Below are 20,447 nucleotides of genomic sequence, written 5' to 3'. Positions count from 1 at the left end.
TAGCTGAAGGAAGCCCTTGGTGCCAGCAGCTTGCAAGCTGGAGTACAATGCAAAAGGTCAATGCATACACTGACAGGCTGCGACAGGTATTCAGGGTTATTTTATCAGAGGAAGTGAGTGTTGTGCAGGGATTCAATACTCTCTACTGATAAGCTTTAAACAGCTTGCAGTTTTGGGCAGGTCAGATCTTGCAGTCAGTCTCCCATGACTGGGTTTCCTTCTGCTGCTAATGGGAGATCTTAAAATCTCCTGTATTACAAGATATACTTCCTGACTGTTTGTACCAAACCACTAGTATAAAGAGTTGATTTATGGGAGTTTAGCCACAAGCAAATTCTAAGGTGAGCTGTCTGTGCAGGAATGTAAGGCCAGGCCATATGACTCAATGGACTACCTTTAATTTCTTGCTCCATTTACATTCTCTGTCTCAGTTCTGTCCTGATCACTGGTGTTGACTATTCTGAAGGATATCATACCACTTTGGAGATTCAAAGCACTACAGAAGAGCCTCTGGAGAGTACAGCTGCAATACAACTTGGGATCTGTAAATCATACGTATCACTGTAAAACGTAAAGATCTATATTGGGATTATCCAAGGAATTTAAAAGGACAAGAGTGATCGATTTTACCAATTTTCAAGGGAATTTTTGTGCCTGCCTACCTTAGTATCAAGGACTACAAGGATATTAAATGCATTTTTATTAATGGAAATTAAATAACTTTTCACTTCAGAATATTTATTGTCATGTATGCAGGTTTCAAGTTGGTTTGTTTATTTGTTGTTAGCAGAATAGCTGCACTGGATAAATCTCTTTATCATCCCTTCACATCAATCTTGCTGATGTGAGATTACACATTTTTCTCTCCACATTTTACATATGGGATCACTTCAGCTAACTCTCAGTGCCTTGGGACCTGGTTCCGTAGCATGCACAGAGACACAGTAGAGTCATCCATCAAAAAGAGAAAGGGATCATTTTATACTATGACATGCCTATTCAAGATAACCCTAAAGCATTGATAGCAATGAGGGATCGTTGTTCCTGCAGCGGAGCTGGGAGTTCTGCCTTGAACTATTGTGTATCCAGCAACAGCTTGTGCACAGTCTGGGAAATCTGAGCACATTTTATTGAAAAGGAGAAGCTCTGAGTATTCACTTTATTGGGCATGTCGGGGTTTTTTGAAACTTCCACATGTTGGACTTTAAACTTCCAGCTTGACAGCAATCAGACAGGGGTGGAAGAAACCTTGAGCTGATAAATCTCTTTGATGGACAGTATCTTTAGTAGAGGCACTCTAAGTTTCCTAATACAGCCCTAGAGGTTCTTTCTCGGAGAACTGCACTGTTACACACGGGGAAGGCTGCACACGACCTGGAGAGCTATGCCAGTGGGAATTTTATCACCAACCAGGCAGGCCAGAAGTAGCTGAAATGCACCTCACTGGTCCTCGCTGCTGGTGGTCGAACATCAGGCCAATGTCCTCTCTTCTTAGAGGTGTTATAGGAAAATAATAATCAAGATAATGTGGGCAAATAGCATGTGAAATCGTTGTTCCTGCACTAAATGATTTGCAAGGTGTAGAAAGGACTGAAAACAAGAGATTGTTTAGTGGGCACAATTTAAGAACTTAAAGTAAATATATTTGGTTGTATTATAGTGCAAGACTTGGGCAAGAGCCAAGACCAGGCACATAAGCACATGCAAAAGTGCTAACAGTACTGAAAGATGTCCATGGAGATCTGCCCTAGTTACCCAAACTGTGCTTCTCCCTGAACTGTGATTTTTCATAAATCACAGAAGTTGCATGGTTGTAATTTTTGAGGGAGAAGTTTTCTTAAAGATCAGTATCCAGACAGCACAATGGGTCAGATTGGCACGTGGCACAAAGTCTAGTGATGCACACGGGAGTGATGCTGCTAAAGTTACCCTGGCTAGTTTTGACTTTGCCAGCTCAAGAGACCAGATATGTGTTTTGCAGTGGAACATGGCGCACGGTACAAGACTGGAGGGAATCCCACACTCCTGTTCTCTACCAATATATTTTCTTTTAGCTCTGAATGGAAAAGAAAAACCCCTTCACTCACAAGTAGAAAATACAATTTTTCTAACTGGCAGCTCTGGAGATCCATTCTGAGACTGGAGAAACAAGGAGTTATTTAAGTCAAAGCATTAGAAACAAGCAGTGATGCAGAGCAGAGTCTGTAATACCTTATATGTCTTTCACATTTTGATATGTTTGGTATATAAGCATCTGGTTTCATTTATATACATGTTACTCCTGCTTTCTTCAAGCAGGTTCCCTACAGAACATAATTTGACTGGGGATTCAGAATGTGAATAACCATTTTACGGCTGATGCAAGAAGCAGAAAAAATCTGGGCAATCCAGACGCAAACGTTCTGCTCGAGTGTGCGGCAGTGAAAGGCCAGAGTAATTACTAACACGTTAGGTCAGGACTGAGGTACAATGGAGGAGCTGGGGAGAAATCCTGCAACATCACCATTTCTCATTTTGCATTCCCTAATCAATATAATTTATCTATCACTTACTTTCTTAAGATTGCAAACTTTCCAGAAAACCAGAGAGCCGAAAAAAAGATCCGACTGCAGAAGGAGGCTGCACGTGGCTAATATAGCAGCTGATGGAAAAATCAATCTCCAACAGCCCGGCAGGTTAGAAGAACTGTGTCTCATAAAAGTCTGTCTTGCTCACCAGGTTTCTCAAATCATGATGTTGCTATGGTTTGGGGTAGGTTTATGGGGTGAGAAGGAGGTGGTATACAGGCTGTAGCCTGTTATTAAAAATCCCCTAAGCGCAGCCCAGGCTCCAAGGCACGCAACAGAGAGTACCTCAACCTGTAGCTGCAAGCATTACCTCTTTTTTCTGTTGTGATCACTGTGGCTTCCAGAGGCTCCCCCCAGCCCTGCCTGGTCTTGGCAGATGTCCGGAAGATGTATGCTGACTCAGGGGTGAGATCTGTAGCAGTAAACTGCCTGACTGTCGAGCCAACCTCCACCGTCGTGAACTTGTTAGGGCTGCTGCTGGCCAGGCGGTAGGCGATCTGATACCCTGAAATCACAGCATCAACAAGGGAGAGAAAAAGGGTTAGGATTTTTTTTCTAGCAGGGACAAAAGAGCACCAAAACTCTTAGTTTATCATAATTACTTGTTTATCTGAGACCAGAACGAAGTAATTTACTTCCTTCAGTGTTATAAAACTCTGCTATATAGCAGCCCTCCCCCAGTCAGGCGCCTGGAAATCACACACAGTGGTGCACACAAGGGCCTGCTCAATATTATCTGCCGTGAAACTGATTTAACTTTCCATCCTTTATACCAACAAGATACAAAACCAGTTTAATCTTTCCTGAGCATATTGGTACCTTTTTGGAAAGGCAAAGGAACAGAGTCCGTGCAATTGCTCTCACCTGGTTGAGCCAGTTCAGGACAACACTCCCTGTTTCAGCTTTCCACCCACGCTCACTTGTGCGTGTGTACACACACACACACACACACACGCTGTTCTGCCCTCTCACAGTTTCAGCACTGGCTCAAACTAAAGGTTTTTCAGCTGCAGAGCAGCTGGATTGCCCAAACCGTGCAGCCCTCATACCGCTCAGGTAATGGCTTGCTCCTGCTTTTTGCACTTGCCTTTTTCTCAGCTCTCCCACCCCCCTGTAACTGTACAGCAAGTGCCAGAACTGCCAATAAAAGCATCCTCCTCCTGTCATTCACTCGTGCTGCCCTTGCCCACAGCCCAAGAAGCCTGCAAGCTGTGAGGTCCTGCTTCAACCATGCGGCGCTTAATAATCAATTTTGTTGATGCCTGTAAGTGCTAACCCCCATTCCAACCTGCCTGACAATTAGGAGTTCACAGTTTAGCCTGTGTTATTAATGATCCAACTGTGCAAAGGAAGGCTTCCAGGGTTCTCACGCACCGCTAGCAACAACTGTCCCCCAAAGAGGATCTGCCAAATGTTCAAATCCATTCTGTAAACTCAGCAATTGAATCAGGCTCTCACTTCTGGAGCTCAACAGTAACTTTCAATCCAGCTGCTGAATTCCAAAATCAATTAATACCAGAACTACTGTGGAGCTTTACTGCCCAAGCTGAATACAGTTGTATGATTAAACACTTCATGGAGTTACACAGGACAGAGGGCAGCCAACAAATCCAAACCAAATCAGCTGAAAACAAAACAGTCATGGCATGATTCTGCCAACCCTCTGCTCATCTTCCAAACGACAAAGGGGTCTGCAGCACCTGAGACCATCTCTTTCTCTTGGAATTAATATCCCAGCTAGAGTTTGAACTCCCACCACATTTTGGCTGTGACAAGATCAAGGGGAGCCAAACCTGGCGTGCTTCATTCATGAAGGTCAGTGCATGAAAACAGAGGTTTTTATCTTACCTGTGGCTATTAGACAAAATCAATGACATTTATTTCCCGTTGTGAATATGCAACATTGCCACATGCCCACTCACAGAAAAGGCACAGAGTTCCCTGCACTCTCCTGAATGAATGCCATACTTGTGTGTGGCGCAGGCTGTCACGAACAGTGGAATTTAACTGGGGTACAGATGGTCTTAATTTTGATGTGCTGACTCTCACAGGGCTGTTGACGATGCATCAGTTTTTCCTTGTCCTTTTTTCTTCGGCAGCTGCTAGGGCATGTGAGGCAACAGCCACGACTGCCACACACGGAACAAATTTGATTGCACCGACACCTCAAAGAGTGACTTGGCTTTTCTGAGTGCGTGTGGCTTCGGGCTGAGCTCCTGCATGCTGTGGTTACAAACAGGTTTGGGTACAGACCCGATTCACTGAAGTGCCTTAACGTGCTCTGGGCACCCACCTTTGAAAATGGGCATCAGCAGCGAAAGGCTCCCAGCGCCCGAGCGGGCTCACCTCGTGCTGCCCGGGGTACCCCACATGCTGCGGCAGCTGGTGTCAGGCATATTCCTACAGCAACTGTGTCACAGCTGGTGGATAGCATTAGACTACTAGATAAAAAGTGGCCTGATTTTTCAGAGGTCCTGAGCATGTTCAGATCCCAGCAAAGTCTTTGGGTCTTGCACTTTGAACACTTCATTTTTCCACCTGCAAACTACCTCCTTTTATCCACTGCACCAGCTCTCCCATTACTGGTCCCATATATGTCACCAAAGTATTTCTGTATCTTTATTACTATACTATTTTGATCTTTCTTAAAGTCCACAGAAAGGCAGATAGCAATGGGGAGAAGAAACAGATACACTACAATCTTTTTTCTTTTTACAGATGTGAAGAACGTGGGAGTGAAAACCCCAGTGCAGGATCTCAATAAGGGGGAAAAACAGTCAAAAGAAAAACACTGGGGAAATTTTTACAGCAGCAGCAAAGATGAAGGAAGAAGGAACTAAGATGGCTAAAGAAGTTTGATAAAGGGACATAAGATGTAAAGAATAAGACCTGGAGGGAAATAGAGAATATTAAAAGAATAGAAAAGTTGATTTATCTAGTTATTAAAAGATAAGTATGCTATCTGGGATACATCCTTGTCAAGCAATTTCCTCTCTTTTCTAAACCTTTGAAAAATATAAAGTGTAGTTAAAATGTAAGGAGGGAATAGAAAGCTAACTATTTACTGCTAAATGCTGGTACTCATGCTGGAAAGCCAATTACAAACACGTTCAAATCAGGCAAAGGAACACGTACATATCTAGGCCATTGTAATAACTTACACAAGAGTGGATCCTTGGCTAGCGCAAAAACCAATTTAGCCATGAGAAAGAAGAAATCGCTTGTCACAGCCCGTCTCTGACAGGCTCCGCAAACTCCCTTTCAATGCATCCCTGTGAAAAACAGTGTCAGCCTTCACCGTCCTCTCCTACATCTGCCGTGTTGGCTGACAGTCTGGGTAAATATCTATTTTCCTGGATATCTCAGGCAGAGTTTATGCAACCCAGAGCCATCACCTTTATGTATTTCCTCAGAAACTCAACACTTCCCGCGGTCTGGTTCAAAGGTACATATCCAACCTCTGCACCTGGACTCAGCTCACTCTTACTGCTACCTACAGCCCACCTGAGCAACACTCAGTATCTTAATTTTGATCCCTTACATCATCTTCTCCTATTAGGCTGCTTGGGGGTCTTAAAGGTTCTTTCCAACCAAAACGATTCTATGATTCTAGGATATATGCTGGCATAAAAAGCATCGTTTTTCTTTTTTCTGAGTGACACAGAAGATGCAGTATTTAAACCACAGCTTGGGTAATAATTAGGGCTAACACAAGATCAAAAAGATAAAATTATTAAGTGATGAATTTCAGCAACAAGGGATGGGAGAAGACAGGAAATGTTAAGTGAAATCAAACGAGGCAAATCAATAGAGGTAAATGGAAAGTGTTCAAAGAGAAATTAATGTATGCTTGAGGGCTATAAGAGGTAATAACTGCAATTGCTGCAGTGAAGGAATAAGGAAGCTTCCTTCCCTTACTAGATTATGACAACAAGATGTTGCAGGTTATCTTAGGTTAAAAAAAAAATCAAAGGTTATGCATGAAAGTAAAATCTTTAAAAGGTGATCAAAGCAACCTTTTTTGGGAAAGGAATATCTTACAGAATACGAAGTATCTGGATGGTCAATAAGAAGAATTCATATTGTTTTCTTAATTTTTCTCCTCCGCCCCATAGCATTAGATCCCAAATCTCTTCTGCTATTGGGAGTTCTGCTGTTCACCAGGCCAAAACAACATAAAAAAGCCCTGAAAGATCAACTCTTCAGGAGTTTATTTATTCATTGAAACTAGGCTTATTTTTGCATTAGCATTCTTTTAAGTATTTTTTGCACAACTGCAAGCAGTTTTATGAGCTACGCTTTCTGAACTCAATATACGGCAACAGTCTGAACTGCCTGTTAAATGTTAGGCCGTTATAACACAACCAGTGGATTCCCCAAAGCAAACAGGCAGGAAGACGACAACACACCATGAATACAAACAAGCTTTCAAACTCATCACCGTACAAAGCCTTTCCCAACTGACAGCACCCGTTCACGCAGGCCATGGTGTGGCAGAGATACAAACACTTATTAATTTGTCACAGAACTTGGGGAAAGCCAAACGCTATTGGGAGGTTACGCTCTGCCTCGTGGAGCAGCAATCCAGTTTGTTGATTTTACTGCTTATCTGTTTAAGGGCCAGCGGGTGTGCAAATGCAGCCGAGGATCAAAATATGAATTTGCAAACATGGATTACATCCAATTTTGGTTCTAATTCTCAGTGGAGTTCTTACACTCTTTTGCAATAAGCTTCAGGTAAACGCTAAATACAAGGATACCATGAGGAATACTAACCAGGGCCTGGAAGGATGCTGGTTGAGCTCTCATTTTCAGGGGAAGCTCATAGGCAGCAGTACATATATGCACATTAATGCATCATTTTTCTTTAATTGTCTTTGAAGGAACTATGCTGGGTGCCAGCTGAACTGAGTGCAGAAAAGACGACGGAGTGAAGCCTCAGATGGTTAGCGTAACATTCCCAAAAGGAGAAATGGAAATATCTAGCAGTCTTCCACAGTAAAATATTTAAACAAACAAACAAGTGTTTTCCCCTCTTGGTGCCTGCCAATTTCATCCTTCTCATCTCTCTCCGAAATGCTAAAACATGTTTTGATATAGATTACAAAAATGTTAGCTGCAAAGGTGCTTGTATACTCAGAGGACAAAGCTAGAAGAGCAGGAACATTAGTTCAAAGGCTCTGAATATAAGCTGCTCTTGCAAAGCAAGTATTTCTTCTTTCCAACCCCACTAGTGAACGAAATGGTACTGCGCAAAATTATGTTAACTTATTTTTTCCAACAATTCTACTTCAGTGCACTTGACTGTGGTGGTTACAATGGTGTTTTGAAAGTTCATTACAGTAATGAGACTTAAAAGGTATACAGGAAAAAAAAAACTTGCAACCTTTACTTAGAATGCTACACATTGGTTTTTATCTATTTTTGAAGCACTCCTCACTTCTTAGGAAAGATCACAGAAGTACCCAGCATGAGTAATTTTTACTTTTTCTCTGACATTGGCAGCTAACTACTTCCTCTATGAACCTCAATGTTTCTACTATCGAAAAAAATCAAGGAGTGAGAACTGTTAAATAAAGACAATGGACTTCAAAGAGGTGGACTGGGGGAATTGGCAGGTTATGTCCCCCTGGGAAGGAATTCTAAGGGAAAAAAGAATTCAGGTTAGCTGACAGTTTTAAAAGAGACAAAAAAAGGCACAACTACCCCAATGCAGACAAAAGATGTTACAAGGCCAATATGTTTGCATTCAGAGCACTAATGACCTGAAAATCAAAACTGAGTTGGACAAAAGTTGAAACAGGACACAGGTCTAAGGGAGCATATAAATAGACAGCACAAGCACGTAGGGACAAATGAGAATGGCTAAAGTGCAAAGTGAGTTATAACTTCAACGGCACCAAAGGCAACAAGAAAGATTTTATAAATACATTAGAAATCTGGAGACAGAAGGAGGACAGGTCAACTACTGGGAAGAAAAGATGAGCACAAGACAGGCGAAACAGAAAAGAACAGAAGGCTGATACCTCCGTTACTTCATTTTCACACACAAAAAAGGTCAATGCTGACTAGATACTTAACACAAATTAAAACTGATAACAATATAAGTAAGGATGTAGGCTAGAACAGAGAATGGGTGAACAAATATTTAGTTAGGCTAGATATAATCAAGTCAGAAAGGCCTGATGAAATTTGCCCTGCAGTGCTTATGTAACTAGCTGGAGCCATCTCCAAATAATTAGTTATTATCTTCAAGAACCTCTGGAGGACAGGCAACATCCCAGAATATTACAGAAGGGCAAACAGAGTACCCTGTCTTTTAAAATGGGGAAAGAAGAGCCAGAGGAATTATGGACAAATCAAGCTAAAGTTCAATACCCAGAAAGATCCTGGAAAAAAATATGAATCAATATATAAGAAAACATGAGGATAATAAAGTGCCAAGGAACAGCCAATATGTATTTCTCTGGAGCAAATAATAAATATCAAATAATCTATTTTCCATTTTGACAATGTAATTGGCCAGGTGGGAAGAGTAGATATGATCCACATTGACTTTAAGTAAAGCTTTAATATGGTTGCAAACAGCCCTGTCAAAAGCAAACAAGAGAAACAGAATCTAAGAAAAATACTACACATTTTGACTTGAAATCTTAAAAAAAAAAAAGTCAAAATGTTGTTATCAGTAGTTTGCTAACAAATTGGGAGAACATATTAAGTAAGGTCTCATGAGGATAAGTCATGAGTCTGGTTCTGTTCAATATTTTAATTAATGACCTGGCTGATGGAATTGCCAGTCTACTTGCAAACGTCAAAAATAAAACCAAATTGTGAGTGGCTGCAAGCCCTTTAGAGAACAAGAGTGTAATTTAAAGTGATCTTGATAATAAGGAGAGATCGTCTGGAATCAGTAAAATGAAATTCGATAAAGGCACCTGCAAATTATCACACTCAAAGAAAAATCTTAATGTACATATAAAAGAGGGACTGACTGATCTGGAATTGTACTGCAGAAAAATTGTAGGAATTAATAGTGGGTCATGGACCTACTTAGTTACAACACCAGTGTTGCAAAAAAGCCAAGTCAGGACAGTATCAAGTATCCTGGGATGTTACTGGGGATGGACTATGCAAGACATCGCAGACAACAGTCTACATGCTAACCATGCCAAGCATTCTTTACGGGACACTCTTCCCCTTTCCTTCCAACCTTGCATTTGTACGATTTTATCATCAATGTAGCAGCAGTGAGTAAGAACCAACTGAAAAGGGGATGCATTGCACAAAGCACCGTGCAAAGGCAAAATACAAGAGAGTTCCTATTCTACCGAGCTTGCTACTTCAAGTAAGGCTGACAAAGTGCAGCAATTTGAGACACTGGAACACAGTTGGGAGAGCAAAATCTCTTTTGTACTTTCTCATCAGTTCTATCAAATGATTTTTTTTCTCCTTAACCACATCCTGTGATTCAAATCCCAGTCTCTACTGAGAGCAAGTTCTAGGACACACAGTTCCTTAAAAAAAAAGCAACAAATCAAACCCACAAGACAACCTGGAAGCCAAGGTTCCTTGAGCTGCAGAGAAACCCTGCGTGGATCCGTCTCTGGCACTTAACTGCTGCCAAGCTTCACACAGACTCTTTCTCGTGCTCAGAAAATCCCTGCAGCAGCTGCCTTTGGATCCCATTTGATGATTTCCCTGCATCTTCAGGTGTCAGGATCACTTTAGGAAACTACACATCTGAGCAAACACTTTGAGTTCTTGACTCAAGATTTAAATGCAATGCAAGACTGGTCCTTTATTTAAAGGGATACCATCAACGCAGTAGCATCTGAAGTAGGCACCCTCCACCCACCAATGAAGGCTTTAGGAAATGTTGCTAAAAGACTACACACAAGCCTGAATGATGGCAGTGAAATTAGAAGCAGAAAGGCCAAGCAGACTGAGAACTAAACAAAAACCAGAAGCTTTTGCTTCTGTTCTCAGAATTGAGAGACAGATCTTTACTCACCAGGTAGAACTACTGTAAAACGTGTTTAACATTAGCACAGAACACAAAGGTGCTGTGTAACTATTAGCTACTTTAATTTCAGAGGCAAGAATAGATTCTTACATTGTAAAAGTCTTCATGTTTTAAGTACAAGTAGCTGCTGGTGTACATATTGCAAAGGCGACCCAAGAGTTATCAGAGCAGAAAGGTAAGAAGGTTTTTCACAAACTCCTGTCGTCCCTTGCTGCCCCGATTTCCCTTGATGAAACACCAAATGGGAGTTAACTCCTTGTGACCTGTCAGACAGTATTATTCAAAGGAAGCAACAGAACAGAAGCACACGTGAAACTCAAACCTTGGACATGCCCAGCAAAGGCGGGTCGGGCAAGGGAGGGGAAAATCCAGCTCTCCCCAGCTGCAGCTCAACAGGCAGGTTGCCCAACAGCCAGCCAAACAGGTTACAAACCCAAATGCAGATGGGAAGAGAGATGACAATTCAAACACAGAGCCATGAATGACATGTAATTCTGGCTCAGGAAAACACACACCATGGAGCCAGGCAGAACGTTCCTCCTCACCACAGGGCACCATGTCTCTCAGCAGCCACTGACATATTTTCTTTTCTTTAGCCATGGATTTGCTTGTGTGTGGTTTCTAATCCAATGTGCAACGGGAAGGAAAACCCAACAGCCAGAGCTCGCTCTGGTCTCCCGCCCTCTCCTCCCAGCCCTGGGTTTGCTGCTCCCTCTTACCCAGAATAATTCCATTGGGCTCCTCTGGCGGCTGCCAAACAATCCGTACGGACGTCAGCCTCACCTCGGGGAACACCAGCCTCACGGGCGGCCCGGGGGCTGGAAAGACAGACAGAGATCGTGCTAGCAAGCATTGCATGTCAGAGGAATTACAAGTTCTCTGCTCACCTTATGTAGAAGGCAGCCCAAGCTGTATCTCACCAATAATAAATAGATGGTTAGGAGCGCCTACGTACATACATAATATGAATTTATTCTGAGGAATCCTGTCCATGGCCAAATGCCTCCAGCACCCACAGACACCAAACACGACACAGAACCAGTGCACCCTACAGTGTTTTACCACACCTGTGAAATGCATTTAGCAGAATGCTCTGACCTCTGCAAGAGTTATCCCCCCGCAGCGTGGCGGGGAGTCCCTGCGAGCCGGCCACAGCACCGCCAGCTAACTGATTACATATGATGAAGCAAGTCACCGAGCTGCCTTTACAGAGAATTATGTGTCAGCTTAATCTGCCTCATACCTGTTGGAATTGAATAATATCTCCTGTGTCATCAGCACCAGCTTTCAACTGCCTTCTGATTTTACATGTGCATTTTAAACACTTAGGTCTGAGCAGGAGAACCTGAGACAGGTGAAATGCACATTAATACAGGCGGCTGGTGGCTGCACTGACCATCCCAGGTCCACAAGGTGAGGAGATGTTAATTCATACATTAGCATCCGCAAAATTTCCCCTTCAGCACAAATTCCACCTGCATTACCCCTGACGATACTTTTAATTAAGTTGAGCCCAGAGGAGACACAACATATTTATGTCAGGGGTATGGAGACGGAAGAACAATTTGTATCATTTGCCAACACACACTTAATGAGGGAACTCCTGTAATGGGGTTATCTAAAACAAACAGTTTTAAATATTTCTCATTATAGTCCGACATGTACATTTCAGTGAGCGCGTTGTCTCTCCCGGCAGAGTTCTGCTAACTGTAATTTCTCTTTGTTTCCTTTCAAAGAAAAGCCAAGTCCCCACACAGGCAGTGTGCTGAGAAAATGGCTAAAAAAACCTCAGGGAGCTGCTGTCCCTGTTCCTGTCCCCATTCCTGTCCTTGCACGTTCTTACTCCTTCCTTGCACTCCATAGAAAATGACTTGTAAAGCCAGAAGTCTGAATGTGTTTTCAGCCCAACCAAATAACCTTAATGAAGTTGCTTGTAGAAACTAATATTTATTCCATTACTGTTGAAAACATTTTGATGAATAAAGAGAGACTTTTTTTGGGGGGAAGTAATAAACAGAAGCCTCTCACACTGATATTAATCTTCATTTAATATTGAAAAGGTAATGAAACTAAAAGTAACTTTAGCATCTGCAAAGCCAAAAAGTATTTTAAGAGTTGAACTAGATTTCTGTAAACCTCCATCATCAGGAATGCTCCCAGCACACCAATGTGTTCAGGCAGCACCGGGGCGAGGGGCTTGCTTGGGTTCTTTCCACACATCAAACTGCACTCGGGAGTCCCTGAGCTCATGGGAAGCGCTGGAGGCAGTTGCGAAAGGAAGCCCGTATGACCATCTTCCAGGGTCAATGCCTTATTCTTTTTGGAAAAAAACCCTGAGAATGGATTACTGCAGTTGCAAATTCCACCTCTCTCCTTCAGTCCAATAAGACCCAGATTTGTTTATTGCTTTGAATTGCAGCACTCTACTTTTTTTTTTTTAGAGCATGATTGAACTTCAATAGGAATTTATAATTGGGCTCTAAAAATTGTCTTCAATAGAAATTGTCTACATCGAGCTTCAGAGTATAATTTTATAAGTTTTTTCCCTCTTCATCAGCTGCAGAGAAAGAGGAAATGGGTGACTCTGGTTTTCTGTGGTCTTGCCAAGTCCTCAGCCCAGGACCAATGGAATAGTGCTGTGTTACACTAGGCAGCAATCAAGTCCTTTAGGTTCAAAGTTGTGAAAAAAAAAAAAACCAAACCCCAACAAACCAAAAAACAATCCAAAAACCCAAATAGCCTTAGTTTAGGCTGTTGTCCATACTTGTATCACTAAAAGAAAGCACTGTTAAAAGGCTGTATCAAATAAGATGCTTATTTTGGTAATCTGTAAACTCACCATCATCCTTGGTTCTTTCTATCACTGCAGGAGAGCTGGGGACTCCATCTCCGATGCGCGTGAATGCCAGTACCTGGATCTCATAGAGCACATATTTCCGCAAGCCAGACAGCAGGAAAGACTGAGTGTGGTTACCTCTTACTACTTGGCTCTTTGGTTCGGAGTCTAAATCTTTTGCTTTGAAAAGTATCTGCAGAATAAATGTATATGAAATACAGAAAGAAAAAAGACTGTTACATGAGAACTGAAAAGAAGGGTACTCATTTTAGATTCCTCCTTTTCACAAAATATAAAATGAGATTATATTCACCAATCACCCCTTTCAAAAACAGCACACATCCTATATCTTCTCCAGCTGACTTGGGAATAATATAAATATCCAGCAGGTGAATAATAAATAACAAATGCAACAACATATCCAGGTAATGCATTAAAAATTGAGTAAGCATGAAACTCCAGTTGCATACCTTGTAACCCAGGATGAGCCCATTTTGCTCGGACTCAGGGACTGCTGTCCACGTCAGAAGGATCTGGGTTGAACTCACGGCTTCAGCAGAGACATTCTCAGGAGGAGCAGAGGGAACTGGAATCACATGGCATAGGCAAAAGCAGAAATAGGTAAGACATACACGATCATTTTGCTCCATCTCCCTGTCTGCTTGGGATTGTTCCAGGATCCCATAGAAGAGTATTGAAATCCAAAAAGACTGGAATAGGTTCTAGACAATCCCTTCTTCTCTTGTATTCATTCTACATCTTCTTTATATTCCAGCCTGCTTCACAATTTCTTGCCAGTTCCTCTCAGAAATTACAGTGTTTGTAAAGAGCTAAACATTTAATACTGATCAGTGTCTACAGACAGACAGTAAGTACAGACAGATATGAATAAATTTCAGGTTCTATATATTTGCAGTAATTAGAATCAAGTTTAAATTGCTGGACTTCTGTAAAAGTCTATCTCTTTCCCATATATTTTATTTCCCTATGCCAAAAGCTAGAAATCTTTATGAATAGGAGTTTATCTTATGGTACAATCTGTTCTAACAAGAAGTTTTATGCCACCCTTGCTTCCTATATTATCTGAAAGGAAATTATAGCATTTTGTCTAGAGTTAGCGATAATTCCAACCTCTGGATTGCACTCCCAGTTCAGTAAGAAGTTCTTTAACCTCTAAGCCTTTTGATTATGGGATAGCGCTCAACATTTGCAATACATCAATTATAGATGGATACATTACCGCAAGGTGTATTTTCAGGGACTGATATGGTGTAAATGAAAGATATGCCTATTTCATTTATGTTGCAAAATTGGCTCTTATGAAACTAGAAATATCATTAGAACTGATGGCACAGGAACACTGTAATTTTCTCTGACTTGAGAGAAGAGCAAACTTGCGTTTTCTCATGCCATTAAAGCTCTAACCGCCGCAGAACAACCACACAACTGCATGCTTTTGTAGGCAAGCTTCACAGCATGTTGTGTTACACAAGCAGAATTTGAGGCTATTTTTAAGAGTTCACGTTTTATGTTGCCCTTTTGCATTTTTTTTCCTGTGGCATTTCCAACATCTGAAGGGTACAATCTTTTCTAAAGCATGATACACCTGTCAGACCTCAAGAGAACAGTTCACCAATTTATGTTACACAAGCACTTATGGACAGTAAGGCTTGATTAGGTCCTGAATATATTATGAAAAGGAGCACAAATCTCTGCCAAAAGTAATGCTTTCCTGGCTGTCCGAATGAAAGAACAGATCTGCTGTTTTGAAGGCGAGCTCCTGAAGCGCCTAGCAACATGAACGAAATAATGAGTATGACACCAGAATTAATATAAATTGAAAAAAAAAAGCACCACCCCCCACTCTTGTGCACTCAAGGTTAACCACAGAGATAGTAATTTCTGAAACAATTTCCCTGTTACCAATTATTTGGGACATGAGAAACAGAGCACCATCACACAACACTGCAGCAGACTAAAATCCAATTTTTTTTCCCCCTTCAACGCTGAAGAGCTTTTTTTTTTTTAAATCTTCTCCTAGATTTATCCCCCACAAGGATATAATTATGTTAAAGGAAAATAGATTGCCAGGAGCCATGAATGTCTTTGGATAGCTGCCATAACTTTATCTGTAGATCTTCACAAAGAACTACTCCCACATGAATCGCTTCTGGAGAGAGAAAGGGTGGAGGTGGGTCTCAGGAAACCAGAATGCGTAGAGGAAAGCAGCCCTTTCCAGCCGCATTTATTTTTATTTTATCTGGTTTGAAGCCTTTCAAAGAGAGAAAAAAGTTTCTTTATCTTACAAATATTTCTTTTCCTCTTTGATCAGCAGCCACGAGATTTCCCGAATTCACAAAAGGTGGAGGCTGTGCCCGGGCTGGCCCTGCGTGCGTGCTTGCTTTGAGGTGTGCGTACGATCACGCTGCTGGCAGGGGGACTCGAAAGCTGACAAAGGAGAGAATGGGCTACCTGAAGACTTGTTAGCCCCAACTCCTCTTAATTCCCAGTGACAGCCAGAGCAGCTAAGTGTCCCCTCTTGCTGGAAAGGAATCTAAGCCCAGTGCCTAAACGGTAAAAATACTTGCGTTCATTGAGCGCGCTTTAATTCTCCAGTTCTCATATTAGTGTTGAGAATTTTATTCCAATATGGATGTATGAATTCAGGACCTGCAAGTGATGTTATGGATCTTACTGTTGCCAATCTTTTATCAAGTAACAGACTTTGATCGACCCTTTAAGAATAAATTGAAATGTAACCTTCATTTCTCCAACCCCTCTGCTCTCTCAGGATATCATGATTCAAAGAAATAGTTTGCTAAGACTAATTAGTGGCTTGAGTGAGGCATATAGACCCCCCATTCTTCTGCAAGCTCCCTTCTCTAATGCTGGTTTCCTTAACTGTTGCACTGAAGACTTCGTTATAAACTCCCAAGCCAAGTTCTCATTAGCAACCCTAAAGAACAGTACAAAAGCCAAGCAACAGTGTCCAAAAAAGTCTCAGAGCTTTAATGAAATGAACCGGAAATACTGAAACTAAATGATGAGCTAATCCAGCAAACTGCCAGCTGCACGACGTACTTTAGAAGATCAAACATAGGAAATTATAGTTACTAGCACTTTGAACTCAAGTTTCTAAGGTTATCCACGTTGGCATCTAAGATCATGCATCCTCTTTCTACATCTGACATAGCCCTATTTGATATATAGCAAATGATGCTGTTTTAGGTCTCTAACTGGGCCCAAAAGCAGCTTTTAATAAGCTAGCCTGTATTCTGGCTTTCTAAGAAAACTAGGTAGTGGGATGCAGTGGCTCTCTCCCCTTTTGCAGCTGCTTTTAGCTGAACATCCATCACTGGTTTATGAAAGTAAAAATTGAGGTGGCATATTGTACGTCTGACGTCAATTAACAAGTGCAAAATTAGAGCAAGGTTGGTGGCAAGAGTAGCATAGCTGCAGTACACAACCATTTTGCCTATAAAATTAGATACTGCAGGCCAAATTCTCAGCTTGTATAAACTGACAAATCCCTGGGGTGACATTGGACCGCATTTGAATTATCAAGTGATGCTTTATCACACCACAGTAACTGCTTCATGAAGGTCAGCCTCTGAAACATCACAAGATTGATCCTTGCCATAGATATGTGACCACGCTTCTATAGCAGCTGATTTTGTAAGACAAGCATACTCATTCTCATAGCTGAGTATTAGGAGCCAAAAAAATATTAAGGCACTGGGTTAGGTGTATTGGAGATTAATTGTTTGAAAATAAGAGGGTTTATATCTAAAAGGAAGCAGCCCTGTCAAGGTTGTTCTAATACATTAGAGGTCTTCGCATTTTCTTGCTTTCTCTATATTGTACCTACTATCATTGTCAATTTATTGAGTGGAAACTGAGCTTGTTACTCTGCAGTTATTTTACACTGTAAAATTTAATAAGTTATTTAATTTCTAACATTATAAAAACATTTTGTATTGATAAAACCTGTCCTGTTTAAAAATCCTAATTCATCCCCCTCCAGCTGCTTGCGACCCTATCCCAGATTTTCATTTTAGGGTTTCCCAATTGTTTTTCAAGCCTGGGTTACCAAAACCTACAGCATTATTTATTCTCTTATGGTTTCTTTGGTTTCAAGATGTTTTATATTCAAGAGCTTCAGAAACCAGAGGCTACCTGTAACGGCATGCTCCTTTATTGTTAGCACGTGTGCTCAGCTATTAGTGATATGATCGCACATCCTAGAATAAACAGAAGTGCTCAAGTGCAGCTTTATTTCCAATAAAGATTTTGGACTCCAGTGGCCGCACTGTCATTAGATGCTATGAGCTGATTTAGTGCCCGGGCTCTAACTTCTGAGGCTGCTCGGATGGTGTAAAACACAGAACCGTGAGTTCTGCCAGTGACCCACCATGCGATCCTGGATGAGCCACCCCTGGCCAGCTGGGAGGGGTGTTTACAATCTGCAGCACCAGGCAAACCCAACTTCCCTAAAACTCTGTATCTACAAAATGGAAAAAGCAATCTTTAGGACACCTGCTTTTAAAGCACCTTGAAAACATAAGCGATAAACAGCATTTTTTCTTATAGTTTAGAAGACAGACCTAAAAATGCTTTGACCTTTCTCTTTGGCTTTAGATATCTTTTGTTTGCTTTTTAACTCCATTTGACTGTGCATACAGGTTAATTGCAGGTTCTCTGAAGTTCTCTCATGCAGCTTGCTGCTATGCCAGCACTTCTTGTATATTCTAAATCTAAGAAGATACAGCCAAAAGTCTGAGCCCTGACTTGCTGTATTCAAGAAATCAGATGTTAGTATCAAAGAAAACACATGAAAAAAACCAAATGAGTCCTTATGGCCTAGATCACAGCTTTGTGTTAGTTTGATCCTGGTTTCTGTGTGCCTCCTACAATCAGTTTCAAGTCAACCTTCTTTTAATACTGTAAGAGAAAATGCCAAATACACACGTAACCTCTGATCTTTAGATGCTGAGCAAGAGCACTATAATCCTAGGGTTTTATGAAATCACTTAATCTTAGTATTTACTAAATTTCAAAGGAGGGTTTGAAGAGCAGCGGAAAGGAGAAAGAAGAGAATGTAGTACCTTTTTATTATGATACAGAACACTTCAAAACTATTTTGTCTGGGTCATGCTATCTCTAACTCCAGCACAAGCACGGCTTGTTTAAAATACCCCTGGCAATAGCTTTCCAATTACTACTTCCCAAAGAGCAACACTTTAATGGAGGGGGGTGACTTTGTTTAGCCTTCTCCTCAGCTAGTTCAAAGCATAGTTATCTGAACCAGCAGACTAAAACCTGCCGTGTACAGCATGCTCACGCTTCCTACCAAGTAAACACTGCGTGGTACAGAGCGCAGAGACATGCACATGTGTGTCCATAAGTGTAGGGTGTGCATAGGATTAAATTCCAAAACATTTTCAATGTAGAAAAATAAGAAAAAATAATAAGAAATATCAGTGTTGAACCTTGCATAAATACAGGTCACAAAGGGCTTTTATTATTAAACTTTTAAACCATATATGTAATCCACTTTGTTACTCACTCGCAATATAAATTTTAATTTATCAGGTGCGTGTAGGGTAGGTTTGAAAATAGGTTTTGTGGAAGTTAACAGCTAGAGAGCAGCTTTTCAAGATCTGTCTTTACTGTTGCTACTAAGCTAACAATAATTTAGTGTTGCCTGAGATTGAGAGTTTGCTTCTGATATTTGAAGTCTCTAGGCTAGCACGGACAATTCAGGTAGACAATACAGTACCCGTGCTCCAGGTCTATATGCAGGTTATGTCTATATGCAGGTTATGTCTATATAGCCTTGTATACACAATTTTAGAAGGCAGTTTTGAAAACGTGTCATCAAAATCTCAGATAATTATTTTATTTCTATATGGGTAATCAGCTCTCTGAAATAACTTGTGCCCGTTTAGAAATATTTGGTGCTTGAAATAAAAGTTCAGATAAGCACGACTGTGAGAAAATCTGCCCTAGCCTAGAAGCAGAGAGGAAAAGGGGGAGAATGAGGGGCAACAGGGTGCCAGGGAGGGATAGGAACCATGAGAGACTGCTCAGCCAGAGAAGGCTGTAAGCAAGCTGCTTGTTGTGTTGTCCACAGTGCTGCCAAAGGGGGGCAGGAATGGGGAGAGGTTGTCTTGTTTGCTTTAAATAAATAACCTGCAGGTTTATTCACGAAAGCAGGGTAGGAATAAAATAAAATAAAATAAATAGCTCCCTCAAATGTCTATATGTCCTTTTGTCTTCAGTGCATCTAGAGATTGTGTTTTTTTCTTTCATTTTAGATTTAATGGATCAACAAGCAAAAATCAAAAGCTGAGCAAAAGGGCAGAAAATGCTGAAGTTCTTGGACATGCCCTTCACAGCAGACATGGTGCTTTGACTCACCGGACTCCCGTGTACGACCTCTCACTGCTTCGCTCCACGGTCCTGCCCCGATGGCATTGAAAGCCTGGATCTGCAGTTCATACTCTGTCCACTCCTCCAGATCTTCAATCGTGTACTCTCTTTCCAATCGGTCATTGATAACCTTCATCAGGGCGGGAGACTGCAGATCCACACGCCAGAACTTTGTCCTGTACCCCACTGACTCTGGGTTGCCATTATACTGCGTGTCGGGGAGGGGCTGGCAAACGACACAAAGAAAAGCACAATATTCCTATACAGAACACATTGCCAGGGCTTTCCAAACTGTACACCAAGGCTGTCTGAACTTGTATAAGGCCAATAGAAGGCAAAAAACAATGGAGAGGTTGATTTTCTGTTTCATTTATGTTTCTACATTTCTGTCCTGCTTGAAATTTTCTTTTAATTTTTACCTTAATTTTGAACCAAACAGATATGCTCACAGAACTATGCCACTGGCTGTGGGCGTATCAACAGAGATGATATGAATACAATATATTTCAGAGCTTTGTGATTAGTTATGGAAATGAATGATAAATTGCTGGAGCATGTGACAAATTCATTTATCGTACATTTTCTACTT

The 20,447-nt window shown here is 41.3% G+C and overlaps 1 protein-coding gene across 1 annotated transcript in view; it reads right to left on the bottom strand.

The window, feature by feature from the left end:
* SDK1 (sidekick cell adhesion molecule 1) overlaps window positions 1-20,447 on the bottom strand; it is a 394,034-nt gene that overhangs the window by 63,437 nt on the left and 310,150 nt on the right. Inside the window, exons 25-29 of the mRNA XM_068422403.1 lie at window positions 19,847-20,084; window positions 13,897-14,012; window positions 13,430-13,619; window positions 11,310-11,408; window positions 2,878-3,072 (exon numbers count right to left, since the gene is read on the bottom strand). Of these exons, the coding sequence (XP_068278504.1) occupies window positions 2,878-3,072; window positions 11,310-11,408; window positions 13,430-13,619; window positions 13,897-14,012; window positions 19,847-20,084 (838 nt within the window). The remainder of the gene's footprint in view (window positions 1-2,877; window positions 3,073-11,309; window positions 11,409-13,429; window positions 13,620-13,896; window positions 14,013-19,846; window positions 20,085-20,447) is intronic.

This window comes from Nyctibius grandis, chromosome Z (genome assembly GCF_013368605.1).
Source record: "Nyctibius grandis isolate bNycGra1 chromosome Z, bNycGra1.pri, whole genome shotgun sequence".
Taxonomy (NCBI): Eukaryota; Metazoa; Chordata; class Aves; order Nyctibiiformes; family Nyctibiidae; genus Nyctibius; species Nyctibius grandis.
This window is presented reverse-complemented; position numbering and strand designations above follow the sequence as displayed.